General features: G+C 42.0%; 1 protein-coding gene across 3 annotated transcripts; it reads left to right on the top strand.

Annotated features, from left to right (window-relative positions):
* The first annotated feature begins 1,687 nt into the window (after positions 1-1,687).
* On the top strand, positions 1,688-17,559 carry ASB11 (ankyrin repeat and SOCS box containing 11). 3 transcript variants are annotated; one of them, XM_010221226.2, is made up of 7 exons: positions 1,688-1,937; positions 5,539-5,618; positions 8,849-8,956; positions 11,192-11,342; positions 11,551-11,685; positions 12,615-12,806; positions 17,289-17,559. In XM_010221226.2, the coding sequence occupies exons 1-7, from the start codon at positions 1,688-1,690 to the stop codon at positions 17,411-17,413; spliced, it is 1,041 nt and encodes a 346-aa protein (XP_010219528.2). In that variant the 3' UTR covers positions 17,414-17,559. The 3 variants fall into 3 exon arrangements, with proteins under 3 accessions (XP_010219528.2, XP_088376338.1, XP_010219529.1); XM_088520212.1 differs by having other exon boundaries at positions 1,760-1,937; positions 12,615-12,810; positions 17,287-17,559; XM_010221227.2 differs by having other exon boundaries at positions 1,760-1,937; positions 8,900-8,956.
* Positions 17,560-25,137: the final 7,578 nt, after the last annotated feature.

The raw sequence follows: 25,137 nt of genomic DNA on the forward strand, positions 1-25,137 counted from the left end.
CAGTTTTTTGAGTATTTTTCTTTCCTGAGTGCTCTTCTCTCTTGCTTGCTTACTTCCTATCACCAGCTGTGTTGATTCCTATATGAGAAGGATTTCTCCATCATTTAGCCTGCTCTTTTCTTTGTAATGATCTTAACTTCTTCAAATTCTTTGTTTTTCTTTCTAACCTATATTCTGTGTTTTACAACCTTTGCTATTTCTCTTGCTTCATCAGGACAGGTTTCATTATTTTGTCTTTTCCTAGGGATAATTGATCATCCCTTTTTTGGTGTGCCTTTGTCTGCTAATTTTTCCTTTTTGTTTCCCAGTTCAGCAAACTTAACTCTTTTTTTCTCTAATTCCCTAGTTGAACTTGTCTCCTAGTGTAAGCAGTATCTTCATCTGTCTTGTCCCGAGGCAAACAGTACTAAAGTGGCAAAAAATACACATTTTTTTTTCCTTAGAATCATACATGCTACAATTTCTGCAGGTAGGTTGTATCATTGTGGAAGGAAAGGTTTGCATAATATTTATACCAAGGTATTAAGTTATTGATTTGATATCTCGATTAAATCAAAATTTTAGAGAAATGGGTTAATCTGAAAAATTATACCTTGGAGTAATTTTTACTTTCTGTAGGTTTTTGGTGCACCTGAGAGGGTAGAGACTGAAGATACACAATACAAAGTCAGCTTTACCAAAAATAAAAAAAAAAAAAAGGGGGGGGGGGGGAAAATATTAACATATCCACAGAAACAACTTGCTGTAAAACTTCATTCTGCACGTCCACCTAACGTTTGGTATCTTTAGGAGGGAATGGGAGGAAAGTTGTTCTCCATCGTTTAACGTATGTTGAAGGGCAAGTGCACCTGTGCAGGGAGAGGATTCAGTCAAATAAAGGAATCTCCCTCTTGCCTCTACTAACAGGAAAGCAAGGGTAAAGGAAAGTTTAAATGAAAAAATGTTGTATCAATTATATGAAGAAAAGATACTCTGCTTCCTATGGAAGCCATACGCTTTCAGAAGGAAAAAGGAAAGAAAGTTAAAGAAAGGATGCATGTTCTTCAGTTTCAAATATTGCACCTGCAAATTAATGATGGACAATGCAAACATATTTCCATTTCTTCAAAACAATAAGACGCTGTTTGCAAGGAATTTTCAGGGACATCACTGTTTCTCTCTAAGAGACAAAAAATGCCAGTAGGTTAGCATTTGTTTCTTGTTGCACACCTTTTAAAGATTTTTTTTTACCCCTCACAGAATAAGTTTGACCTCTTAGCCCTGTTTTTATTTACTTCTTTTATGAAACTACTTACCCTTCATACGCTCGCCTTTGTTGTGTATCTGGATACAAGCAAAACTGTTACTCGGGCTGGAAAGACAATGAAATACTCTTCTTTCAGTGCCCTTGAACAATTTCTGCCACTTTACCAATGCTGCCTGTGTGAAATGAACTGCCACATCTGAGAAGAAATACATTGTGGGTGCTTTTAAGGTGATATGGGGAGCTTTCATCTGAAAAGGTACTCAAACACTCATCTTGATGAGTATTTGGAGAGTATTTTTGTTTGTTTCCTACATGGCACAAGATGTTAAAACCAGCTTAATACTTGGTATTGTTATTTAATATCAAATAGCCCATCCCAAATAAAAGCCGAATATATTTTTGGAAACTGAGGAACAGCAAGTTCTGAAGGGTTTAAAATAGATGTCATATGATATCAGTAGTATCTCAGTGCAACTTAGCAGACCTGAGAAACTATTCAAAGAGCAAACCAAAATGGAGGGCAGTTCTATACTCCATGGTTTCACTAACATTTATTTTGCAATTTTTGCTTTATTTTGCTTCAAGCTTTTAATTAAGATTTCCTTGGCTCTGCTGACCCATTTCTATATTGTTAAAGGCAACAGAAAAGAGGCTGCCAGGATAGCAGAAGAGATCTATGGAATAGTCCCAGGTAAAGTAAAAATTTGGTCACTCTAACATCCAGATGTGTAGTTGCTTCATTTTGGTAATTTGAGGCATGTAATTGCTGAGTTGCCATAAACCGAGGAGTCTGTTGCTAAAGGCATAGGGTAGATGTCTTATCCTGAGGCGCCTTCCGTTTCTGAGGTCTTTGCGGTGTCAGTATGTGTTGGCTTGTTTTAGGTGTGCAAAATATGAGACTCCAACAATTACTCAGCTAGAATGAGGACAGCGTTTGCTCAAGTGGGCAGTAAAGAAGAAAGATTGTTCTAGGAAGCGAGGCATCCTGTGGTGTTGATGGTGTGGGTTACAGAGGCTTTTTCTAAATAGCTAGGTTTACTACCAGAGGGTAGCTAGGGAAAAGTTTTAGTATGTGGATTTTCTGAAAGGAGATACTAGAGGAAGTGATTAATGACTTTATGAATCCAAGCCAGGAATCCTTGTTTTGTTAACCAGACCATAAAAATGAAAACAGCTAAAATTATTCTGGAAAGTAAAAGGCACAGTATTATACTGTATTTAATAGGTCACAAGAGATGCCACTGCATTTTCTTTCTGAGTAGTTTTACCTGTGACGCTTCACTGTCATAATAATGAATAAACAGGCATTAGCACGTCCAGTAATTCCGCTAATTAAAAATGACATCGTGTTTTATACCTAGTACTAATGAGAACATATTTTCCTACTGGAAGATTTGCATCAATCTTGCAACATCGCTGCTGTGCAAACGTGACTCATTTGTTGGACTCCTGCTTCGTGATGAGTTGTGCCGCCATGAACAGGCTCCTGAAAGTGCGTGGGGCTATTCTTGACGTGAGATGGCCACTAGAAACAAAACAGTTAAAATCTGCCCAACAGAAATGCCCGTGTGAGTGGAAAGTGAAAAAGATCTCACTTATATACAGCAGTGCCTGTCTCTGGGTTGTAAATGTGTATGCTGCTCTACGGGATATAATCCCAATGATCTTCTAGTGGATTTGTTTTTTTTCCCTAAGTGCCTTTGGAAGCTGTAGTCAGACACCTGACAAACGTGCAGATTCTTATCTAAGTGGCTGCAGGTTTAGCAGACTACAATGTATTTTTATCTGCCGGTTGCCATTTGCAAGCAGCTATCAAGGCTAATCTTTCAAAACACAAGGTCATGTGATGCTGCTGCCCATGCACTGCACTGGATTTCAGAGGCAGTTTCACAGCCTTTTCTCTTTGCAGTGACTCAGTGCAGCAGCAGCCAGACTGCTTAATTTCTGTGTAGAAATTTAGAAAAGAGACAGTCATTTCAGGCATGTCACATGTAGCTGTGAAAAGAAGATGCACCCCATATGGGATCTACATTTGCCATATGTTTCAGGGAGGTAGGTTGCTGTGGCTAGCATGACACCAGCATGTATTTTCATGGTGAGGCATGCGTGTGAATACACATGCACCGTAAATGCATGTGAAATGAGTTTGTGCATACTATATATATTATGCATAAGAGTGCAAATAAGACACTTTATTAAGCAGCTTTAAAAGTCATCAACCATTCATCTTTTTGAACTGAGTTTGGCTATTTCGGTTGCCAGCAACAGGAGGGATGTAGAGGTTTTTGGATATTTTCAGGCAAAAGATTCTCTCTTTTTTAATTTTTCCTTCCACACCCTGTCTTGTAGTTTTTGGCTCATAAAAGAAGCCCTCTCGATCCTTCCCTGGTTCCTTTTGTCTGGTGAGTTCTACTTCATCCCAGAGGAGCCAGGTCACTGGCTGCGTCACTTACTGAGTCTTTCCCTGCCAGCTTGGCCTTAGGAGGCCAAGAAATGGCTCCTCGAATAACTATAAATAAAAGCAAAAGCTATATTTAAAGCTGCAACCCCCTGCGTGCAAGCAAATCCCAGTTTGCGGCTAGTGAGAGGCAGGTAGCGCAGTGAGAAGTCGCAGGCTGTCGAGCTGGGGTGCCGAATGACTCCGAGAAGCTCCCACAACTTTTGCAGGGCGTTGTGCCCGGGAAAACGCAGCCCTGGGAAGGCACTGCTGGGGTTGTCTGCAGGGATCCCCTGCCTCCAGCCTCACCTCAGTGCTTTGGGAGTTAGTAACTCTGGTTTTCCTTCTGTAATCCTCTGGCGGGAGGCATGCTGAGGGGCAGCAGGGAAGCGGTAGCAAGCTCGTTCCAGCTTTTATTTTATTTCTCTGTGTGTCCCGGTGTTTGCATCTAGGAAATATGTCAAGTAGGGGCATATTTAGGAGGGAAGGGGTAGGAGGAGGGTAAAAATCCCTCGCGGACATGCTCCAGACCAGCCGGTACAAGCAGTGCGGGCAGGGACACTGCCTGCCTTAACCCCCCAGTGACACCTACCCCGGGGACCCACCTCCCTGCTTGAACCCCGGGCCATGGGCTGCGTCTGTCCCCTACAACTCCTTAAGAATCACTTAAATCTGAACGCGACGGCTCCTTGCTCTGCCCTTCCTGCACTGCGGTCCCCAGATGCGGTGAGCTCCGTGATGGGGCTTCCGAAGCTCTGCTAAGTGAAGACCTAAGTGAGGCCTCCAGGCCTCCCATGTCCTCGGCTTGAAGTCACCTGAGATGTTTCGGCACCTCTCACCCATTTCTCCATGCGTGCAAACGTGTGGGATGGGGATGAATCACGCTTTGCATTCGCTCTGGTGTGTTGTGCAGCCGAAAAATACTGAAGAGGACACAGAGCTCAAATGCGCTGCTCATGGGGTTCCTATATAACATGACATGAATACAAAACTGGGATTGCTTCTGCCCTATTGCACAGAAAATACAGCCAGCCCTTGGAGAAATATTTACTATGTGCTGTGCAGCAGTAAGGTTTTAACTGTTAATATACAACAAGTAAATTTGCTCTCCAGTGGAGTTGCAGTGACTTAAAGTTGGCTCATTGACTGTAAAAGTAGGCAGTAACCATGTTAAAGAAAAACTTTCCGTATGAATAGATTAAGGAGGGAAAAGGGTGAATCTACCCTGCCCTAAAGAGTCTGCATAGGTCTAGACCTCAAGCGATTAAGGAAAAAGCAGTGAAACCTTGGGCAGAATTTGTTTCTTTCATGATTTTTTTTCCCTAAAATCTTCTAGTGAGTCGGAGGATGAAACCTGTAACCTGCTAGTCTGGCTTGGAATATATTATTTATGAAATTGTCAGTTCAGGAAATAAAGCTGCCGAGGACATGCTGGAATTCACTTGATGGAAAAGTCATCCCAGCGTCTACCGGCTGTGAGCCTCTTAATTAAATGCAAGGGAAGCTGGAAAATGGTTTGTGACAAAAGCTCCCTGGAAACGATGGAGGCCAAGATATTTGGAACTGAGGTTTGCAGGGGTCTGAAGTGCCTGCTCAGCGGCGTTAAACTCATGGCCTTTGCTGGAGCGCGGTTTTAGCTGCCTTGAGAGTTCTGCCCACGAGATTTTGCTTAGCCCCCTTGACTAGCGCCCCTTTTTCTCAGAAGTGCTGAACCTCTGGCTGCTCTGTGGAAATCAATTTATCAGATAGTTTCCTCACTGATGGTGAATTTGGTTGCAGGGCCAGCCCGATGTGTTCCGCGGGGTCTCGCCTGCATCGTGCACCCACGTTGACTTGTGTTAATGTGCTCTTCTAGGCAGCTGGGCAGACAGGTCGCCGCTGCACGATGCCGCCTTCCAAGGACGCCTCCTGTCTTTGAAAACCCTGATTGCACAGGTAAAAGCCCCCGGGGAAAGAAAAGACTGCGTAGCAGCTAGTTTCAGTCAGATTGGACCTGTGAGGAGGTGAGTCGATAATAGGCTGCACATGGGCTTAAGAGAGACAGGTAAATATATAATATATTCACCTGCATATCTTTGGGAATGTTACCTGTTTGCTCAGGTAAGGTGCTGGGGACAAGCCCAGGACAGAGGCTGTAGCTTACAGGTTTCTGTGTATGAAGTAGTTATCCTTGAAAGTGCTCCTTTCAAGGAGTGCAAACTGGGCTTGAGGAAAAAAAAAAAAAGCCAATGTGTATATCAGCTATTACTGAAAATCAGTATAAAACTGTAAAAGTATGTGTTGCTTTATCAAATGTTAAGCATGGCCTTCCTAAAGAGCCTGAAACTCTCTACTCCAAATGAAGCTAAGCATTCAGAAAATAGGGAGGAGGAAAGGATAGATTGGGGGTTTTCTAGAAGTTGGATGTGGAAGTGTGTATCTGCAAAGGGACAAGTTCTGGCTTCACCAACCATTCTTCTCGTCTCCTTTCCTTAAACTCAATGCTCTACTGTGGCACAAGCGAATACACCCTCCTCTCTCCCTTAAAAAGGAGAATAAATGACATAAAATTAATTCCCTGAGTGCAAGTTCTGTCACTTGGCAGATGGACTTTTTATATATATTTACAAGTGATGGTTGGCTTGCACAAGCAAAGCTGGCTTCTTAAATGGACAGCATCCTGGAAAAGTGGAGCTGCCATTGTAAAGTCTTCCAGTGCAGCCGCTTGTCGAGCCATGGTCACTGCTAAAATAGGTTGCTGTTTACAACCACTTTCCCCCCTCCCATTTCCTCGTTGTCCTTTCCCTCACCCGCTGACATCAAACAATTTTTATGGAAAAGGAAGTGACGGGTAGAGATACTGATGAAGAGGGGTCATTTGCTCAGGGCTTTACTGGCTTCCTCACCCCCCCATCTCCAGTTACACCCATGACTTTACACCGCCTGATCAGCAAGGGGCAGCTTGGGAGCGAGCGTGGCGGGACGTTCCCCTAGAGCCATCACTTCTGGGTTTCCTTGAACACTCAATGAGTGCTGGTACATGGCAGAGCTGCCTCGATACCCCCAGGAGCAGGGAGGCATTAAAACGGGAAAGGACCATGTCACCTTTGCCTGAGCCTGGCACCTCCCTGTAGTGGTTGCACATGGTGCATTTGTGCACATGGTGCTACATATTTTTCCAGAAATGTACAGTCTGACTTGGAGGGTAGCTGCGAATAAGGAGAAGCAAAAACAATCAGTGTTGGAGTTACACACTATTTAGTTAATCTAGTCTTTCTCATTCTCTCAAAGACATTAATTTTAGGAGTGAGGGATGGGGGTCTCTGCTAAGGAAAGTAGATCAAGGCAGCAAATATCTGTAGAGAGTGAATTGAAGACAATCTCTGACAGTTTGATAAATGTAGGCATGAAGCTGTTCATGGAGCAGTGTAATCTTTGCTCACTGTTTCTAAGATATTTATGCTATTAGCCTAAAATTAAATATGGAGCTATACTTTAGGGTGTATATGGGACTTTCAGACGTCCCTGCCTTAGGACCACAGCTTTCAAAGAAAGCCAGCAAGGTTTCTGCTGCAAAAGGGATGCCTTGAAGTGGGAGGACTCTTTGTGCAAGTAGGAGACTGAGCTCTTAAAAAAAGAGCTCAAGAATTCAACAGTGCCTGCTCCAGCACCAGAAGAAGAGTTTGATTCTTCTGGTAGGTTGGCAAGAATTTATAATCGTTGAAAACAAGGCTTAAAATGAGCAGATTTTGGCAACTGGTTATAATAAATCCATCTCCACCAACTAATGGATGAAAAATTGAGGTTTTCTCCAAAATATCAGTACTTTCATTTGTCATATGTTAAATGCATATCTGAATAATGGTTAAGTATAGCCTCCTCATTCTAAGCAGAATTCTCTAGAAGACATTTTTCTTGAAGAAATACACTGATCCGTAAGTGTAAAACATGCATAAAATTACAAACTGGAATATTCTCTCATCTTTTATTGAGATTTTATCTATTCCCCTGACATTGAAATAAAGTGCAGGATAGTTGCTGGGAATGACTGAACATTACTGAAAAATCTGATTTTTATAACTTAAAATTTCTAGCTTAAAATGATTAGAGTAATTTAATGCTCTTTGCATCAGGATTTTACAGTGCTACATTGCTCATGGATAGTATTTGCTACTGCGTACCAAGAAGTGCATTGCTGCCATCTTGTGAGCTGCTTAGTTTATAACATATGAAATAGAAGGGAACTGTAGGATAAAATTTACGTCTTTAGATGAAAAATAGAGCCAGTCCCAAACTCATTCTCCCAGAAGATGTAAAAATCTTATTTACCAGAAGATTTAGCTGTCTTCTGGACACAGCATGTATGATGACTTCTTTCTCCTTTGCAAATAAGTTTGCAAATAGGAACAGTTATTTGGGTAAATGCCTACGATAAGACGTTTGTAAGTGACAGTTCTTTTCTTGCAGTGTAAAACGTTTTGTAGGTGGTCATGAAAAAGAAACATCTTTGTGGGTGGGATTTCTCTCATCTGCTCTACAGATCTAACAGGTACTTATTACATCTGAGTGAAGACAGTAGGTGTCCCATTTAGTCAGGGCAAGTATTTTTAGGAGAGAATTCATCTGCCCTACCTGAGATACATTCCTTAGCATGAGATGAGTCATATCCTGTAAGTGTCTATTTCTCTCCATTGAAGGACCTTAGGAGTCCAGCTCGGTAGCTGGTATCTGCACTGGAGATATCCAGGTACTGGTAGGTAAGGTGAACCCCACCACGCAGGAAACCAGTACCACTCCTGACCACAGTGCTCAGTATGCACGTAGTATGTAATTTGGACAAAATTACAGCCTCTTTTTCGCATTAAGTAACAAAACTGAGTTAGTCACCCTTACACGCTAGTGATATGTAATGTTTTCCTGTGATTAACTGTGCATTATGAAGAAATAGAAATAACAGATACAGTTCTTCGCTCCTTCTCTCATTCCATCTCCAGTGAAAATATTTGGAGACAAATGCTGAAGCACTGAAAAGCAACAGTCCAATCAGTGCAGGTTCCCTTGATGCTTACTCAGCGGTGTGGCCAGATCCAGGCAGGATGTGACTGTCCTGCACATCTGGGCAGGTGCAGGGGGAATCGCTTGGTCTGGGGAGGGCTTCTCCTTCACGGCTTTGCTCTGGATTCCAGGGATTCAACGTGAACCTCGTGACCACGGATCGTGTGTCAGCTCTCCACGAGGCTTGCCTGGGTGGCCATGTGGCCTGTGCGAAGGTGCTGCTGGAGAACGGCGCTCAGGTGAGTCCTGGGACCCGACGCAAGCAGTTCTGGGCCACCCTTTATTTATTTATTTACTTATTTATTGGGAAAAAAAATAGAATTACCCTTGGAATTGCCCTTGTTTTTCCATGGAATAGTTTGGGAGTCTCACATGAGCGAAAATGGATGTGCTTAAAGCAATGAAACATTTTATCTTTTAATAAAATAGCAGCATTTCCCCCCGTTGGACCTAAGGTAAAATATGTGGTTAAATTGGAGATACAAGAATAGGATGAAACATATGAGAATATATTTCATTCAGCTGAATTGCAGGATATTGAAGTACAATTTGCATGGCAAGAAGCTGAACAACACCTGAACAGACAATCAAGATACACTTTGCAGAAGAAAATACATTTATTAGCTTCCTATGCTGTATGTCAAATTTAAATTCCTTAGAAATACGGGAAAGCAGGGCATTTTGCTGCCCTGCTTTATTGCTATGAATGTTTATTTCTTCTTTATTTCATTTTCTTTTCTTTTTTTCTTTTTTTCTTTTTTCTTTTTTTTTTTTTTTTACCAAACCATTTACTGAAGAGCAGCTGTCTTACCATTTTTTCCCTCTTTTTACTGGTTAAGACAATACCCAGTGGAGAGAGAAAAGCAAAGAGGTCATTTTTCTTCTTCACTTACCCCCTTGCTTACCCTCTGACTGAATTGTTGGCTCTGCTGTGAAACGATGCTGATTGATAGATCCCCAGTGCCCCCAGCCACATTTGCCCCTTGTGCCTGCGCGGGTGGCACCAGTGGCTGCTGGATTGCATCACGAAGCCTCTCTGAGATACAGATACCCCCCACACCCAAGCAGACAGACCTCCCACACACTGTGGCCACTGGTAGCTCTCTGTACAATGCTAGTTTTTCTAGCTCCTGACCCTGCCGTGTTTATTTTCCAGCTAGATCTGTTCCCCGAACTGTTTTTCTGTGAAGCTGAGCGAGTAGAGCAAGCACCCAGGAGGCAGGGCCAAACCGACCCAGGATGACTACTGAAATATGGAGCTGCTACTTCATGTGTAGGGACATTTGCTCGTCCTGGTAAAAGTGTTTTGTACAACCCGTTGGAGCCAGCTGCATTGCCCTGCGCTGCAAATGGCAAGGACTGACTTATAATTATGGAAGAAGCACTTAAAGAGTTAACTAGCACAGCATCAGATACAGTTGAAGTAAATAAAGGCAAATTATATTTAGAAAGATACCAACTGCTTTTGGTCTCTTGCTGAATTAGCTAGAATAAATTAATTAGATTTTAAACACCGCTGCCTTTCTGCACATCAAAGGCAAAATACCTTGCTAATTAAAACTTGCCAGCTAATGTATTTCTGTCCTGGTGCTCCCAGCCCTATGCGGGACTGTGCATGGATGGCAGCAAGCTCCAGCAGCAGTGGATTTCCCCAGCGGCCCAAGGCTCCTCTGGCCCTTTCTGGTCTCTTTCCTGCTCTCCTTGATTTAGAAATCTCACAGGTTGCCCCATGGTTTCATGATCTGTCACTACTCTTTTTTTTTTTTTTTTTAAGTCTGCTTTAGAATTAAAGAAATAGGGATTTGCTACATAAATTGCCTCTGAGGGCTTGCTACATCGTCAAACTTAGTAGCTAGTGGTGTGTAGAGCCCAGCCTGGACATTGTGCTATCCCAGAAAGGAACAGGGAACGGTGGATTTTGTTAGATCTTTGTATCAGAGGTCAAGAAAGGACATTCTTGCTCCCTGACACGCACATGCATATGAAGACAAGCCCTTGCCAGCTCCATTTCTGCTTGTGATTAAGGCTGCTTCTGTCATGATGTTGTTGTCGTTATTGGAAATATGTTTTCAGGTAAAAGTATTAAACATGAAGTATATGTTTTAATTTAAAAGCAGAGCCATTTTTGTCTGAAAACAGGAATAAATTGTGGCTTTGTTTTTGCCCATAGTAAACAATCATGTACATGCCAAAGTTCTCCATGGAAAAAAAGAGTTTACATTTTCCGAACAACTCCAGGAGGAGCACTTATAGTAGTTACTGTCACCGCCTTATAGAAATAGCTGAAAAATGGGCAGACTTTGGAGCAGAATGTTATATATGTTGTTCTTCAACAAAATATTAAAGCTGTGAATAAAATCAGTTCTGAAATTAAGCAAGACAAATGTCCCTTTCAGGGCATTTCTGCTAAACTTGAGATGCAGGCTGTTTACATCCTGTTTTTATATTTTTGTAAGGATGTGTTGCTGTTCCAGGTCAACGCGGTCACCGTGGACGGGCTCACCCCTCTGTTCAACGCCTGCTGCAGTGGCAGTGTGGCCTGTGTCAACATGCTGCTCGAGTTCGGGGCCAACCCACAGCTGGGGAATCACCTTGCTTCACCCATTCACGAAGCAGTAAAGAGAGGTAACGTTGAGTGAGGCTAAAGATGACTACTTTGGGTGTATATTTTTTGGCTTTTAATATGTTATGGCAGTTTGCTTGTTTGTTTTTTGCCTTTTTTTTTCACTTGTACAGTGGGGATAAACAGGCTTGGCTCATTCCCAGCCGCTGTGCTTGTGGATGGTACCTGGGTGCATCACGAAATAAGTGATGGCTCTTCTTCACCACGCAGGTCACAGGGAGTGCATGGAGATCCTTCTGGCCCACGAGGTGGACATCGATCAGGAAGATCTGCAGCACGGGACACCGCTTTATGTGGCTTGCACTTACCAGAGGACAGACTGTGTCAAGAAGCTTTTGGAGCTAGGTACACATGGAAAAGGGGTAGGGGGGAGCTGTGGTAGTACGAGCCAGTACCACTGGTTTCTCTGGGCTGTGTCTCTACTGCAGTCATTGCAGGCTCTTTTCATAAGAGCCCTTTGGACGGCCTGGTGACACTTGTTTCAGATAGCTAAAAGTTTCACCTGCATTCATGAACAATATAGGATTTCCTTAGTAAAAAATCACTAGTTGCAGGGACTTACCTGAAACACAGCCTGTCTAAATATGAAACAAAGACAGAAGTTTCGTTTTCCAGAATGATGCCACAAAGAGTATAGACAATATTGGCTAATATCAATGATCAAAATCAACTCTTTTGATTATGATAAACTGCCATGCTAAGAATTAACTTTTTCTACTTCTCAGATGGTGAAGACAGCAGTAAAGGCACTGTGAAGTATAATTCCCCTAGGCCTAGACACAATCTAGGAGCTAGTGCAAATTCTTGCTGCCAGGGCACATCAAGGTAATTTGCACCTCCTATAGGTATGGTCCTGCCATGCACAGCAAGGCCAGGGCAAGCATTTTTGCTTGCTGTGCTCCCAAAAGTGTTGAAATGAGATATAGAAAGTGTGCTTTTCCCCCGGTAGTTAACACAGTTTATGTAAGTTAGATATCATGATATTAGAAAATGTACGTAACATATGATAGATTTCAAACATCTGTTGGGTAGACAGTCCACAAACTTCTGTGCTTGCTCGGGTACATTGATCAGACAGCATTTGGTGGTCCCAAAGATGTTTATACAGCAGGAATGTGATTTGATGAATTTAGTGCCATTTTTTGAGAAAAAGGAGGGAGGCCTGTGTGAGCAATGCCCTTCATTTAATGATACCAGCCTGAGTGATGCAGATCAGAGATTCAAGCAGTTTCTGCTTCCTCCTGGCACTAATCATGTACTTTCATTCACCTAAGGAGCCAACGTTAATGTGGGTAAGCGGTTGGACACCCCCCTCCATGCTGCAGCAAGGAAATCCAATGTGGAAGTAGTCATATTGCTGACCGACTATGGTGCTAGCCTGAAATGCAGAAATGCTGATTTCAAATGTGCACTGGATCTTGCTGCACCCAACAGTAGAGTGGCACAAGAGCTTTTGCTTCGGGAAGGTAATGATTCCTTTTCTTCTTCTCTCTTTTTCTCTCTTATTTTCTCTCTCTCTCTCTCTTTTTTTTTTTTTTTAGTAGAAGAGTATTCATTTCCTTTACTTAAGTACTTTTTCTTAAGTGCATGTCCATGTACTGCTCTGTGTAAGTTCTCCTGGCTTCTCCATCAATTTCAAGCCTAGAGAACATGACACGGAAATGAGTAAGAGCTTTCTGCTTCGTTGCTATACCCGCTACCAAATATTTGGGCGTTAGTGCGCATCTCGATCACTCGTTCTGTACTTTTGTTTCACATTTTTTCATGGAAAATTTTACTTCTTTTCCTAGAGGGACCCTGGGGACTAAGGATTAAAAACTGCCACGAGAGTTTATCACTGGCATTATGAAAGCTATTTTGGTGGCACCATCTTGTGTTCAGCTTGGCCCTGTGGCTCGCTGCCCAGCTTCCTGCAGAAAAGTGATACGCCTGTGTGTGCCCTTGGTCATGGGGAGAAAACAGAGCTAGCTGCCATGTAGCTCCTCAGCTTCCGCCCTGCAACTCATGTGTGCAAATTGCAGGGCAGCAACTCAAACACGAACTAGCAGTGCCCTTTGCAGGCTACTTTCAGCCTCTCTGCAATAGTCATATTGGCCCTTACAGTCCACTCAGAAGAAAATTATAAGTAGAAAGGAATGTAGATCTGCTTGTGTCATTTACACCTATTCTTTTTATATGCTGTGTAGAGCCAAAACTTGAGGTCCAGTAATGCTATCCCTGAGGCTTGGACATGCCGACTTAGCTACCTCTTCCTCCATCCTCCCTGCGTCCCAGCTCACTTGTGCTCAGCTGCTTGGTGCTCTGCCAGCCCAGGAGGGGCTGCAGGCTCCTTCCCCACTGCGGGCAGCCTGCCCGGGCACCTCTGGCTCCCTGCCACAGGGGGTGACATGCAGTGTGTGTGCAGCGGGCTAGCAGTGCAAGATAACTCACGGATAGTAAATGTCAATGTGCCACACAGGCTTTGTGCTGGCCCTCTGCCTGCAGGTGGGTTTTGCAGGGGAAACAAAACATTGGCTTAATACTCTCCCACATCATTCTCTTTTTCCGTTGTGCTTTGTGAAGAATCTTAGTCTGTCATGTCTAGGACTTGCCTGGAGGGCTTTTGCCTAAATGCTTTCCACCTCTTGTGACTTCGGTCACAGTAGCTCAGGACTGAGCAATGGTAGGATGCATTAGCAAAGGCAGTGCTGGCAGATGACCTGTTCCAAGTGTCCTACCTGTAGGACAGTTTGTGTAGATAAAGAAATCTTCCAATATTAGTAATTTTCTCTGTTTTAGCTTCCTTTTGATTTCCGCTTTCAGCTTTTCACTCTGTTATCCCTTACAGTCAGATGGATTATAGGGCACTGTGATTCTTGTTAGCTGTTCAGTTTTCAGAAATGAAGTTTCCTTGGTAGCTGAATTAATTCACATACCTCTTCAGCCCTGCTGTCAGATACTTTGTTTTATCTTACATCTACAACTGAACATTTTCTCTACTTAATATGTGATTTCTGAGGACCTTCTGTTGGAAATAAGCACCTTAGGGTCTTCTCTTGAAGAATTTTCTTTCTCTCTCCTGATTTTTCTTCTGTGGTTGCTTAGATGGCTCCCTTTGCTCTTCCTGACTATTAAGCAATGTGGAATATCAAATGTCAGCATTTTCCTAACTGCTTAAGGAGATAAAGTTTCTTCTTCAGTTTCAGTGACAGTGACAGTAATACAAGTGCTTTCTTCTATATATCCCTTCATTATTTTTCTATTTCTTTCTTCTAAGGGGTCATTATCAGCCTATTTACACTCCTAGATTTTTTTATGTAGTAAAAGCACATTTTGGTGAAACTTATTTGGAAGATGTAAGCTCAGGTTTCTAAAAACACCTCCCAAGTCTTTCAAACAAACAAACAAACTTTTGGCCTCTTCAGGGATCTACTTAGAGGAATTCCATGGGTTAGGACCCTAGAAGAAAGTGGATCCAGGAGAGATGGTTGATATTCAAGCATCACTTCCTCCAAGCTCAAGATTGGTGCATCCCTATTAGGAAGAAAGACCTGTGTGGATGAACAATGAGCTTCTGGCACAGCTCAGTCAGAAGAAGGAAGTATAGAGAATGTGGAAAATGGCTGGAATATTTCACTTTGGAGGAATATAGGAATGCTGTCAAGGTATCCAGGAATGAGGTGAGGAAGGCTAAGGCACATCTGGAATTAAATCTGGCAAGGCATGTCAAGAACAACAAGAGGACTTCTCCAAATACATCAGCAGCAAAAGGAAGAATAGGGAAAATGTGATTCTGCTGCTGAACAGGGAGGGTGCCCTAGTGGTGAAGAATACAGAGAAGGCAGAGTTAATGAAAGTCCCAATTTTTCCTGCTAAGGGTAGCTCTCTGGAATCCCAGAACATGAAGAAAAAGTCTAGAGAAAGGAAGACTTCCCGTTGGTCAAAGAGGATAGGCTTAGAGATCATTTAGGCATACCTGATACCCACAAATCCATGAGCCCCAATGGTATGCACCATTGACTCATGTTTCCCATGGATCGGTGTTCATCTAGCCGTGTTCAACTTCACTGGTGACCTGGATGAAGGGACAGAGTGCACCCTTGGCTAGTTTGCAGATGATACAAACTTGGGAGGAGTGGCTGACACACTAGAGGGTTGTGCTGCCGTTCAAAGGGATCTGGACAGGCTGGAAAGTTGGGCAGAGAGGAACCTGATGAAGTTCAACAAAGGCAAGTGCAGGGTCCTACACCTACAGAGGAATAACTCCAGGCACTAGTACAGGCTGAGGGCTGACCAGCTGGAGAGCATCTCAGCAGAATTGACAAGTTAACCATGAGCCAGCAACAAGCCCTTGTGGCCAAGAAGGTCAATTTTATCTTGGGATAGACTATGAAGAGTGATACCAGCAGGTCAAGAGAGGTCATTCTGCCCCTCTCTTCAGCCCTGGTGAGGCTACATCTTGGGTACTGTGTCCAGTTCTGGGCTCTCCAATACATGGAACTGCTGGAGAGAGCCCAGCCTAGAGCAACAAAGATATCAGGGGACTGGAGCATCTCTCCTGTGAGGAGAGGCTGTGTGAGCTGGAACTGTTTAGTCTGGAGAAGGGAGAGGGGACACACTGAGAGAGGATCTTACCAGATATACAAGTACCTTAAATGAAGGTGTCAAGGGGAGAGGGCCAGATTCTTTTCAGTAGTGGACAGTGATAGGACAGAAGGCAACAGCCACAAACTGAAGCGCAGGAAGTTAGGCTTGAACAAAACTTCTTGTCTGTGAGGGTGACAGAGCATTGGAACAGGCCCTGGAGTCTCCGTCTCTGGAGATATTCAGAAGCCACCTAGGCGCAATCCTGTGCAATGTGCTGCAATGTCCTGGGCAAGGAGACCCTACTTGTGCAAGGAGGCTTGGCCTGGATCATCCCCGCAGGTCCCTTCCAATCTAGCCCATTGTGTGATTCTGTGAGCACCTGCTTCATCTCACCAGGAGAGAAAGCTAGGCAGCACTCTTGGGGTACAGTAAGGTCCAAATGTCTGCTGCATCTTACAGCACCTTGCCATAACAGAGATGAGTCCCCTGGCAGCTTTCTTATCAGTGGGCTCTCTGATATCAGTGGGCTCTCTGATATCTAACAAGGTCTTGTTATATGCTGCAACATTTCCCTTGGGATAACTGGAGGGCAACAGATCCTCTCTCTCAATTTCTCTCTCTTTTATTATTATTTTTTTAACCCAGGTACCTTTTTTGTACCAAATTTTGCAGAACTTTCTTTGAGATCTTTCTATCTTTGAGGTCCTTTTCCCTCAGGCGGAGTTATTTAAATTGCACAAGGCATTAAAGAAGATGATTTGGGGAATCACCGACAGACTGACTGACCTACAAAAATATTTGGAGATGAGGTGCTCCTGCACACCAGCTGCAGTTACTGTTTGTACAGGTGCCTACAGGGACACTCACTTGTGGCAGAAGCAGCTGCATGCACTGTATGTGTGAACAGTTAACTTTATTCACCATAGCCACCACATGATGGCTCGTCTGTGCTGAGCACCTCTGCAGCTCCCCAAAATCCATCTTGTTTTTCTGCTCACAACACTGCTGAGAGTTCTGTTATTTCCTGGGCAAAGGCTATGCCTCCTGGTGCTCTGTCTCCAGTGTGAGCATCTTCATGACATTTTAAATGTTTTCTCAAGAAAAGAAACAAACAAAAAAAAAATCTAGCTGTGCATGCCGAAAAATGGTTTTAGTGCTCATTGTTGTCAATTTGATGAACCAGTTTCTATAGAATAAGTCAAATATGAACAACAGTGTATTGAGGTATTCAGCTATCCTTGACTTACGCAAGTCATTGTAAGTGCATTTGCATATGCCAGTGTAGTGCTTGATCTGATTTTCAAACCTTGCTTGTGTTTGCTGCTTGCTTTCTGACTCATATCGGTGGGGGGGTGCTTGTCTTTGTGTTTTCTTTTCCCCAGGTCCTGCCAGCCTTGCCCAGCTGTGTCGGTTATCTATCAGAAAGCAATTGGGTCGATCATGTCTGTATGCAGTCCACAAGCTGCACCTGCCTGAGCCACTTGAGAACTTTCTCCTGTATCGATAAATATGTGACTCTCTTTACACTGGAAAAGAAAGAGGAACAAATGGTTGTTTACTCCAAAATAATTATAGCAAAGAAAAAAAAAAAAAAAAAAACAAAGACATCATTTACTGTCTACTGTATAAATTGAAGCCTATGGCAAAAAAAAACCCTTTTTTGTAGGTACTGAATGATATTATGGATATAACACACCCTCACAATTCTGTGTCATATCTTCTTAAGACAGATCGAGAAATTGTAATTGACAGATTACTTGACACGTGTATGAAGATGCAATTGCAGACACCCAGCCACCCACAGACACACAGACACATGGATTTCCCCTACATTTAATGTTATCTAACGATCCAATATTTTCATGTAATGTCTGTTCATCCTCCTCTTGCCTTCCAGGCTTAAGCTGTAACACTTGAGATCTGATTGTGTTCATTATATGAATACTTTTTCTTAGCTAAATTTGAGGGCAAAACTGAAAATGTTATTTTCATACACACAGTAGGCCAGCTTTCAATGTCTGTATCTTGCAACTTTCAAAGAAAATCAAAGGAATGAGCTGCCTCCTTTCCTGTTTGCATAATTTGATATTTCTCAAGATAGATCCTCAGACCTCAGATCTCCTCAGGGTGAGAGAGGAGTAGGGCCTCTGCAGGTGGTTTTGCATTACCTGGATGCTTGCCTTGATGGATATTACTCATCAGGTGATGTTTGCAGACTTATCTGCTCCCTCATCCCCTACTCTACAGGCTTTCACCACCTCCAAGAGAAAAGAGATTTTTAAAGAGTGTAACAGCTTTAACCACTGGGATAGTAGGTAGAATATTTTAGGACAAGTAGTTTGGATATGGAAGATCTAAAGGCTTAGACTTCTGTGAGCACAGAAATTTGGGATCCAGCAATTCCTGGATGCAAACAATATACAATATTTGTATAGCTCTGTAAGATTTACCTGTTTTTCCCCACAGGTTGTTTCGAGGGGTAAGATGTTTCTTCAAACCCGAGTTTTGGTATATTTTTGCCACGAGAGGGACAATGGTGGCTCACTGGATTTAGTAAAGTAGGATGTAGAGGTAAAAGGGGAGCCTTCCACCACTTAGCTCTACTTTAAGGGCTTGAAAGGCAGCGACACTCTCGGCCTATGAGACCTAGTGGTTTTATGATAAGCCAGCCATTCATGCTAGTTTGTAGATGTTTTCTGGCAATTTCATGGCCAGTATACCTTAAGTCAGGAGGAATGGGCATGTTAGAGTCTGAATTCCGGATGGATTCCAGACACCTTTGAATTCCTGTCTCTGCTCCAGCAGCATCAGCCTGTCTGGTTTGGTGTTAATCCCTTAATTTCACCATGGCAGTTACCTTCTCAGAGAGAGAGGGCTAATATTACCCATACTTTTCATGATTAATTCACCACATGTAAGATAAATTTTGCCCCTAGCAATTCATGAGCCAAGACCTGTAATTCTACAGACAAAAATGAATGTAGTTTTCAGCCTGTGAAGTAGCCCGTGTTTGCACATACTGAATGCTATTTGACAGCAAGAACTATAGCTCATAAAGTTTCCAGTGACGTGAATGACCTTGCATAGTACTGTATATCATGAATCTCAGAATCTGAACTCTAAATTCTCAAGAGCTTCTGAAAATCAAACACTATCAAGAAAGCAATGTCTATATTAATTTGATGTCAAAAGCTCTCTCTCAATCTTATCTTTACTGTCAGCTCACCTACTCTGTTTATAAAGTGGCAGTCAAAATACCATCTGCTATTCAAATAGAGAGACAGAGCCTCAGCTGTGTGGGTTGTCAGAGCTGTATTACAATCAAGGAACTAAGACAATTTATGGGATCTATTTTGGAAGGTGTGATATTGAATTGATTTCCTACTGCAATCATCAATGAACACAGTATTTCACTTGCATAGGACTTTAAATTGAAATAATGTATCTTCATTAAGGAAATGCAAAGCATATTCAACCTCTTGGAAAGGTTTATCTCATGAATCATCAGAAGATATTTACTACTGATATTAGCTTTATGTCAAAAAATTGCCCTGCCTTTGCCATCTCCCAGATACATCATTCTTCTTGAAGTTCCTCATGTCAGAAATCCTGAGGGAACATAGTTTTAAAAACTCAGAATAGAAGTTCAGAAGTCCTGATGCTAAGAAAATCTGTCAGAAACTTTACGTAGACTGTCTTGTTCTTATTTCAAAAGTGGCTCAGACTAAAAGAATTCCCATTTTCATCAACAGTATTTTAACAATGCATGGAAGTATGACTGAGAAAATACCAGGAGAGGGTATTTCACTTTTTTTTTTTGAACAAATATGCCCTTCTCGTGTGAGGCTAGGGTTAGCACTAAGATAATTTGCTAGGATATTATGGAAACTCCTTGGTGATTTTTCAGAATGAGTTTGAAAAACATGTCCAGCATGTGTATAGAGCTGCTTTTTCCTCAGATGGGAGAAGTGCTAACTAACCTCACATGGTCTCGCTTCTTCAAAACAGGAGGCATCTTCTCTGTAATTCTGTGACCATTCAGAAAACAGTTATTTAGATTAAATATAATTTTCTTGGGAACATGTACATTTTTCTCTACTGAAATATCTGCTGTTATACCACATCTATATGACTTTCTTGCCCAAAATTGCCAGTACTGTCTACCTTAGTAAAATGGAGCAAGGATACATGAAGCATGTGCTTCATGAATAAGCACAGAATATCCTGGCTGGAGGGAAGGTTTTCTTCTGGCCACCAGCACTTACTGAATTTGAGCACAGACACCGACTTGCAGCTTAAAAATAGAGCTTGCACTATGACTTCATTAGCAATAGAGTTGTTGGTCTGAGCAGAAGTGATTTAAATAGATTACTAATGTGGAATGTAAAACCAAAATATTTCCTTTTATAGTTCTAAATCTGCCAGGCTGCTGTTTGGTTTTCTTATATTATGAGGGAACCAGTGTGGACTCAGAAATGCTGGTGATTGGGGCCTCAGAGATGTCAAACTAACCAAACGTTGGCTTCAAACTACCGTCATTGCTTGTGATCCAAATCAAGACAAAAAGTTAAATGGACTTTACTATAAGAGAAACACTATTTCTATTTATGTTCATCCTACCAAAAGATTCATTTCACATCTCTGAACATCTTCTTTGCAACTTGCCACAATCCTAGTATTTTGTATTAACTCATGGTTGTGGCATTTTCTTCTTGCTTTCATTACCTCAGTGCTCTGGTCCCCAACTTGCCTCCACAGGTTTCCTCACAGCTTGTGAGTGCATCTGCAAGCACAGCAGCTTGTGCCGGGGCTGCCCTCGTCGGGAACATGTGTCAGGGAAAGCACACAGACCAGCCCATTTTGAAAGGTTTGGGTAAAAAAGGTCCCTGGCCATGCGTAGCAAAACAAATGGTACATTCTTGCCTAAAAGATCCCAGTTCTGGTCTCTCGACCAGCCTAGCCTGTTTGTTCAAGTTCCTGACAGGAAATCCTGCCCAATGCTCATTTTTTTTTTTATAGCAGATGTGCTATAATCCCTGATTTTTGACCATTTTTTCTATCTTAAAAAAAAAAAAAGTGATGGGGACCAGGGAATGGTTAGCTTCTGAAACTTGTGGCTGTACTACAGGGTCTGAAATGCTGCATGTCTGTCTCCAAGTGCCAGCCCCTCCTCCAAAAGGGAGGGCTGTCTGTCCACCTGAGTGCTCCTACTTCATGAAGCAGGACATGGACGTGCTGCTTAGGATGCTGCTGCTGGAGGCTTATATCCTTCTACTCTGTCTTCCCTCAGGAAACTCATGCCGGGTCAACATCCTCCACATATCACTTAGACTTTTCCTCGCCACCACTTAAAGTGCTCCCTTGTTTTACGCTAGAAATTGGTGCTGTACTGCCCATGTGCAAACTGTTGCGAAAGGAGGTGTCCCCTCTCTGTGTCACTCACTGTCCATCATTTTCTGCAAATCCTGCTGGGTGAGAGGCACAAGGAAGGCTCCTATTTGCATTTAACGGCCTCCCCTAGTGCTTATTGGATTGCAAATATTAGTGATCTTCCCCAGAAGGGCAGTAGGGCAAGACTGTTTTCATACCAATGAAAACCAAACAGCTTTACTGACTCTCAGCTGAAAATCTGTCTGGCCTATATGCTGGACTGACAGTTCATGATGTCTTTGTATTCTTTTTTTTTCCTAAAATCAGTTTTGTACAAGCCAATTGCTCCTCAATGTGTTTTTTTTTGTAATAAAAAAAGATGGAAGAGATGTATAATATGATCATGTCAAATATAGTTTATTCTACAAAAACCTTCCGTTTTGATATCTCTCTCTTGAAAATCCTTTTATATGCTTTATCATTTATAGAAACTCATGAAGTACAGGGAAACAGCTGGGTGCCAGCTTTGGAAAAGAAAAAAAATCAATTAAAGACATCAGGAATTGTGGAAGAAAACATCACTTACACATCCAGTTGAGAAAAACATCTAGAATAAGAGATGGACTGGCAGAGTATGTCATTAACAGGTCAGCCAAAACAACACTTTATTCAACAAACCATTGCACCTAAAATACGTATACTTGCTAGCAATGCATAAAGCTTCATGTGCATGGAGATTTTCTTTTTCAACTTATTTTTCAATGAAAATAGCCTTAAACACATATTCACAGCCTTCCTTCATGGTTTTTAGAACGAAACCATTGTAAATGACCAAAAATCTCACAGTTTTTGTCATTACTCACCTAATCTATCATATTATCTTCTACAAATTTGGGTTACCAGAATGCCAAACACTTAACTCTTTCATTCAAGCAAAAAAAAGTTTCCAACTATGAAAAAAAAATAGAATAAATTTCATATTTATCTTAACAAGGGATTTAATACTCTTACTTACAATTTATACCAAACTTTGAGATGACTAAGAACAGGGAAGAAAAGAAGATTTTCAAAACAGTCCTTGTGTGGAAAGCTGGTTTTGTAGATGATTTAAATCCGTGTTTCCTTGAAATAATCTGAAGAATGAATATACAGAGCTTTCTACTTCCACCCTTTCCTCCAGATTTAGAGATTTAGTGGAAAAGATTTGGAGACAGAAAGAGACAGAAACAAACAAACAAACAATAGTAATAATAACAAAAAGATATCTACCCTTTAGAGGGTTTTTAGGCCTGGAGGCCTTGGTTGTTTCATTTGACCTCTCCATAATGCAAACCACAAAACCTCACCCAGTAATTGCACTAACCGAGGCAGTGTTTTGAGCTATAGCATATGTTTTAGAAAAATGTGGGGTTAATGTAGGCCTCCTGTATAGCTGTCCTTACAGAGAGCTGTTCTGTTCACCAGGTCTAGGGAGGAAGCAGGGCTGAAGATTTGCCACCTCTTCCATGCACTTGAGGTCTTGCACAGGGCCAGGTCTACCTGATGGCTATTGAGTGTAACACAACGTAACAGTGTAGATTTAGATAGGGTGGGAAGGCAGGGAGATTTCCAGAAAAACTTGTTCTAACACTTATATTCTGTTTTAGAAGTTTTTGTGAGTACTTTTTTCCCTCCTTTCTTTTTCCTAGGAGGGGAAAAAATGAAGACTCTACAGGCCTTATTGACTCAGTCACTTTATAATGCCTACATCACACTCTGCCATCTTCATGAGTGTCAATTCAGACCTCTTCTGTTTTTTTTTTTTTTTTTCCCTAAGATGGTGAGGAACATCCATTGTGCTTTGTATTCGGACAATGGAGTTGTATAAATGTTTTGGATCCTGGAAAAAAAATAAAAATAATCTAGGATGTAAAAAATCTGATACACTTCTCTTACATTAAATGCTGACTAAATGCCCCTTTCTTGTTAGCCTCAAGGAAAAAAAATGGTTATGTAGTGACAATAGCCCTGTGTTTCCTTTGAGGCAGATGTTGCTATTCCCGTGAGGGTGGTAGCCCTATGCTCTGCCAGCGTTTATTAATTGTGGGGAAATGGCATATTTCCTTCAGATTTCAGGTTTTAACAACAAAAAGGTATTGTGATAGCTGGTTATGGCAACTGTGAGTGAAAGCACAGAATATGCAGTGATTAAGAAGTTCAACATTTTAACACAGTTTTAATTATTAAATCATTAAATAGCTAGTCCAAAGTAAGTTAGAAGCACACGCCGCCTTTACAAATGGACCTTCACAGATCGCTACTGTTTAAAAATCTTTCTCAAAAACTGTGTACACAGAGCCCCTAGTATTCTCTTTCCTTGCTGTCTCCATCATTATGTAAACCAGAATATTTTAATGTAAGTGGCTGAGAGGCACACCCTTGTTTTGTTATTTGTGTCTCATTATCCTATAGAGAGATGATTGCTTTTAGCAGTTTCAAAAGCTTAGTTTCTAATGCCTGTGGCCTGGGATGTAAAGATACTTCGATTTTGTCCCGGAAGCTTTGTGCCTTTCATCACCTGTTAAAGACCAATCATCCTGAAATATTCAAACTGTCTCTTACTTAGTGAGTGAGATATAGATAATTTTGTTTTGCTGCTTGTGCATTACAGATTTAGAGAAAGGTATATATAGGAAATACAGGGTTACTGAATAGTTACATGGTTACTGAAGTACAGATATTTTGGGTCAGAGTTTGTCAAAGCATCAGTGAAAATCTTCTAAAAAATTCCGACAAGCAATACGCCAGCTTGCTCCCCAAAACAAGTTCCCATGGGCTGTCAGTTTAGGTGGGCAAGGAATTTCACTCTGAGCCTGACAGAGGTTTCTTCTTAGAAGTAGGTGTTTCCTCCCTACAAAGGGCTCCACTTCCACCCATAACAGGCAGCCACCCTTGCAAGGCACTGCAGCTACTCTCCTCATTTGACACTTACTAACATATTTGAACTGAAATTACTCATTTGCAGAAAAATTCCTTGTCTGGTGAGTACCCTTTGTAAGTAGATGAGAAATACATAAGCTTTCCATGCTTGCAACAGCTTGGGAAGGAATGTTTTTTGCCACTGACCATGAAATCACATGTTTGGGATTTTGTTTCTTTTTCTGTCTAGCTGTATCTCAGGCTTATCAGCTGCAAGGCTCATCCTTGAGACATTTTCATAGATAATTCTCTTGGTCAGGGTGATTCTCTAACCAAGTTCTTCAGCAGCAGAAACAGTAGGCTGAGCGAGAAGGCTGCCCCAGATCTTCAGATGTCTGCCCCAAAGGCATCACCATGAGAGGTCATTAGGCTATAAAATCTGGGTGCGATGCATTTACATTTTCAAAATGGAGAACAATTAAGAGAGGTGTCATTTTATGGTCTCTAGCTGCAGATAAGTTACAGGCCTGACTCAAGAGGACAGGCAGTCCCCTCAGAGCGGTTTGAGGGTATGTGCAGCCTGAGAGGACGTTGGTGTGCGGGGGTCTTCACCGCCCCCATCACCTCCCAGCATCATTGTGAGGATAAGAGCTGGGTGCAAACTTTTCCCTGCCCCTCATAGGAGCAGAGACAATAAAAACCTGTATACTTGTCACCGTGCTCTTTTTTTCTACAATACCATTGCTGTAAATCAGCATTTTTAAAAGTGTTTGAGAGTATTTCCAGACTCATAAAACAAAAGCCAAAGTGTGCTAGAGACCAGCAAAGGAAGCATAGGAAGGCACAGTAATGCTGTAGATTGCTACTTATTACAGTTGCAGGTAAGAATTTTTATTGTGCCAGACAGAGAACAAGGATAGTGCCTGATCTGAACATCTAATTTGTCTGACCCCAGATATGTGA

Source organism: Tinamus guttatus, unplaced genomic scaffold, assembly GCF_059628265.1.
Source record: "Tinamus guttatus ecotype Peru unplaced genomic scaffold, ASM5962826v1 Tinamus_guttatus_pri_ptg000083l, whole genome shotgun sequence".
NCBI classification, from domain to species: Eukaryota; Metazoa; Chordata; class Aves; order Tinamiformes; family Tinamidae; genus Tinamus; species Tinamus guttatus.

What these genes read in the sequence shown, in the direction of transcription:
- ASB11 (XM_010221226.2), top strand. Translation starts at nt 1,688, where the DNA reads ATGTCATATGATATCAGTAGTATCTCAGTGCAACTTAGCAGACCTGAG. An exon ending in TGAAAACCCTGATTGCACAG is followed by an intron (nt 5,619 to 8,848) that starts GTAAAAGCCCCC and finishes TCTGGATTCCAG; the next exon opens with GGATTCAACGTGAACCTCGT. An exon ending in TGCTGGAGAACGGCGCTCAG is followed by an intron (nt 8,957 to 11,191) that starts GTGAGTCCTGGG and finishes TTGCTGTTCCAG; the next exon opens with GTCAACGCGGTCACCGTGGA.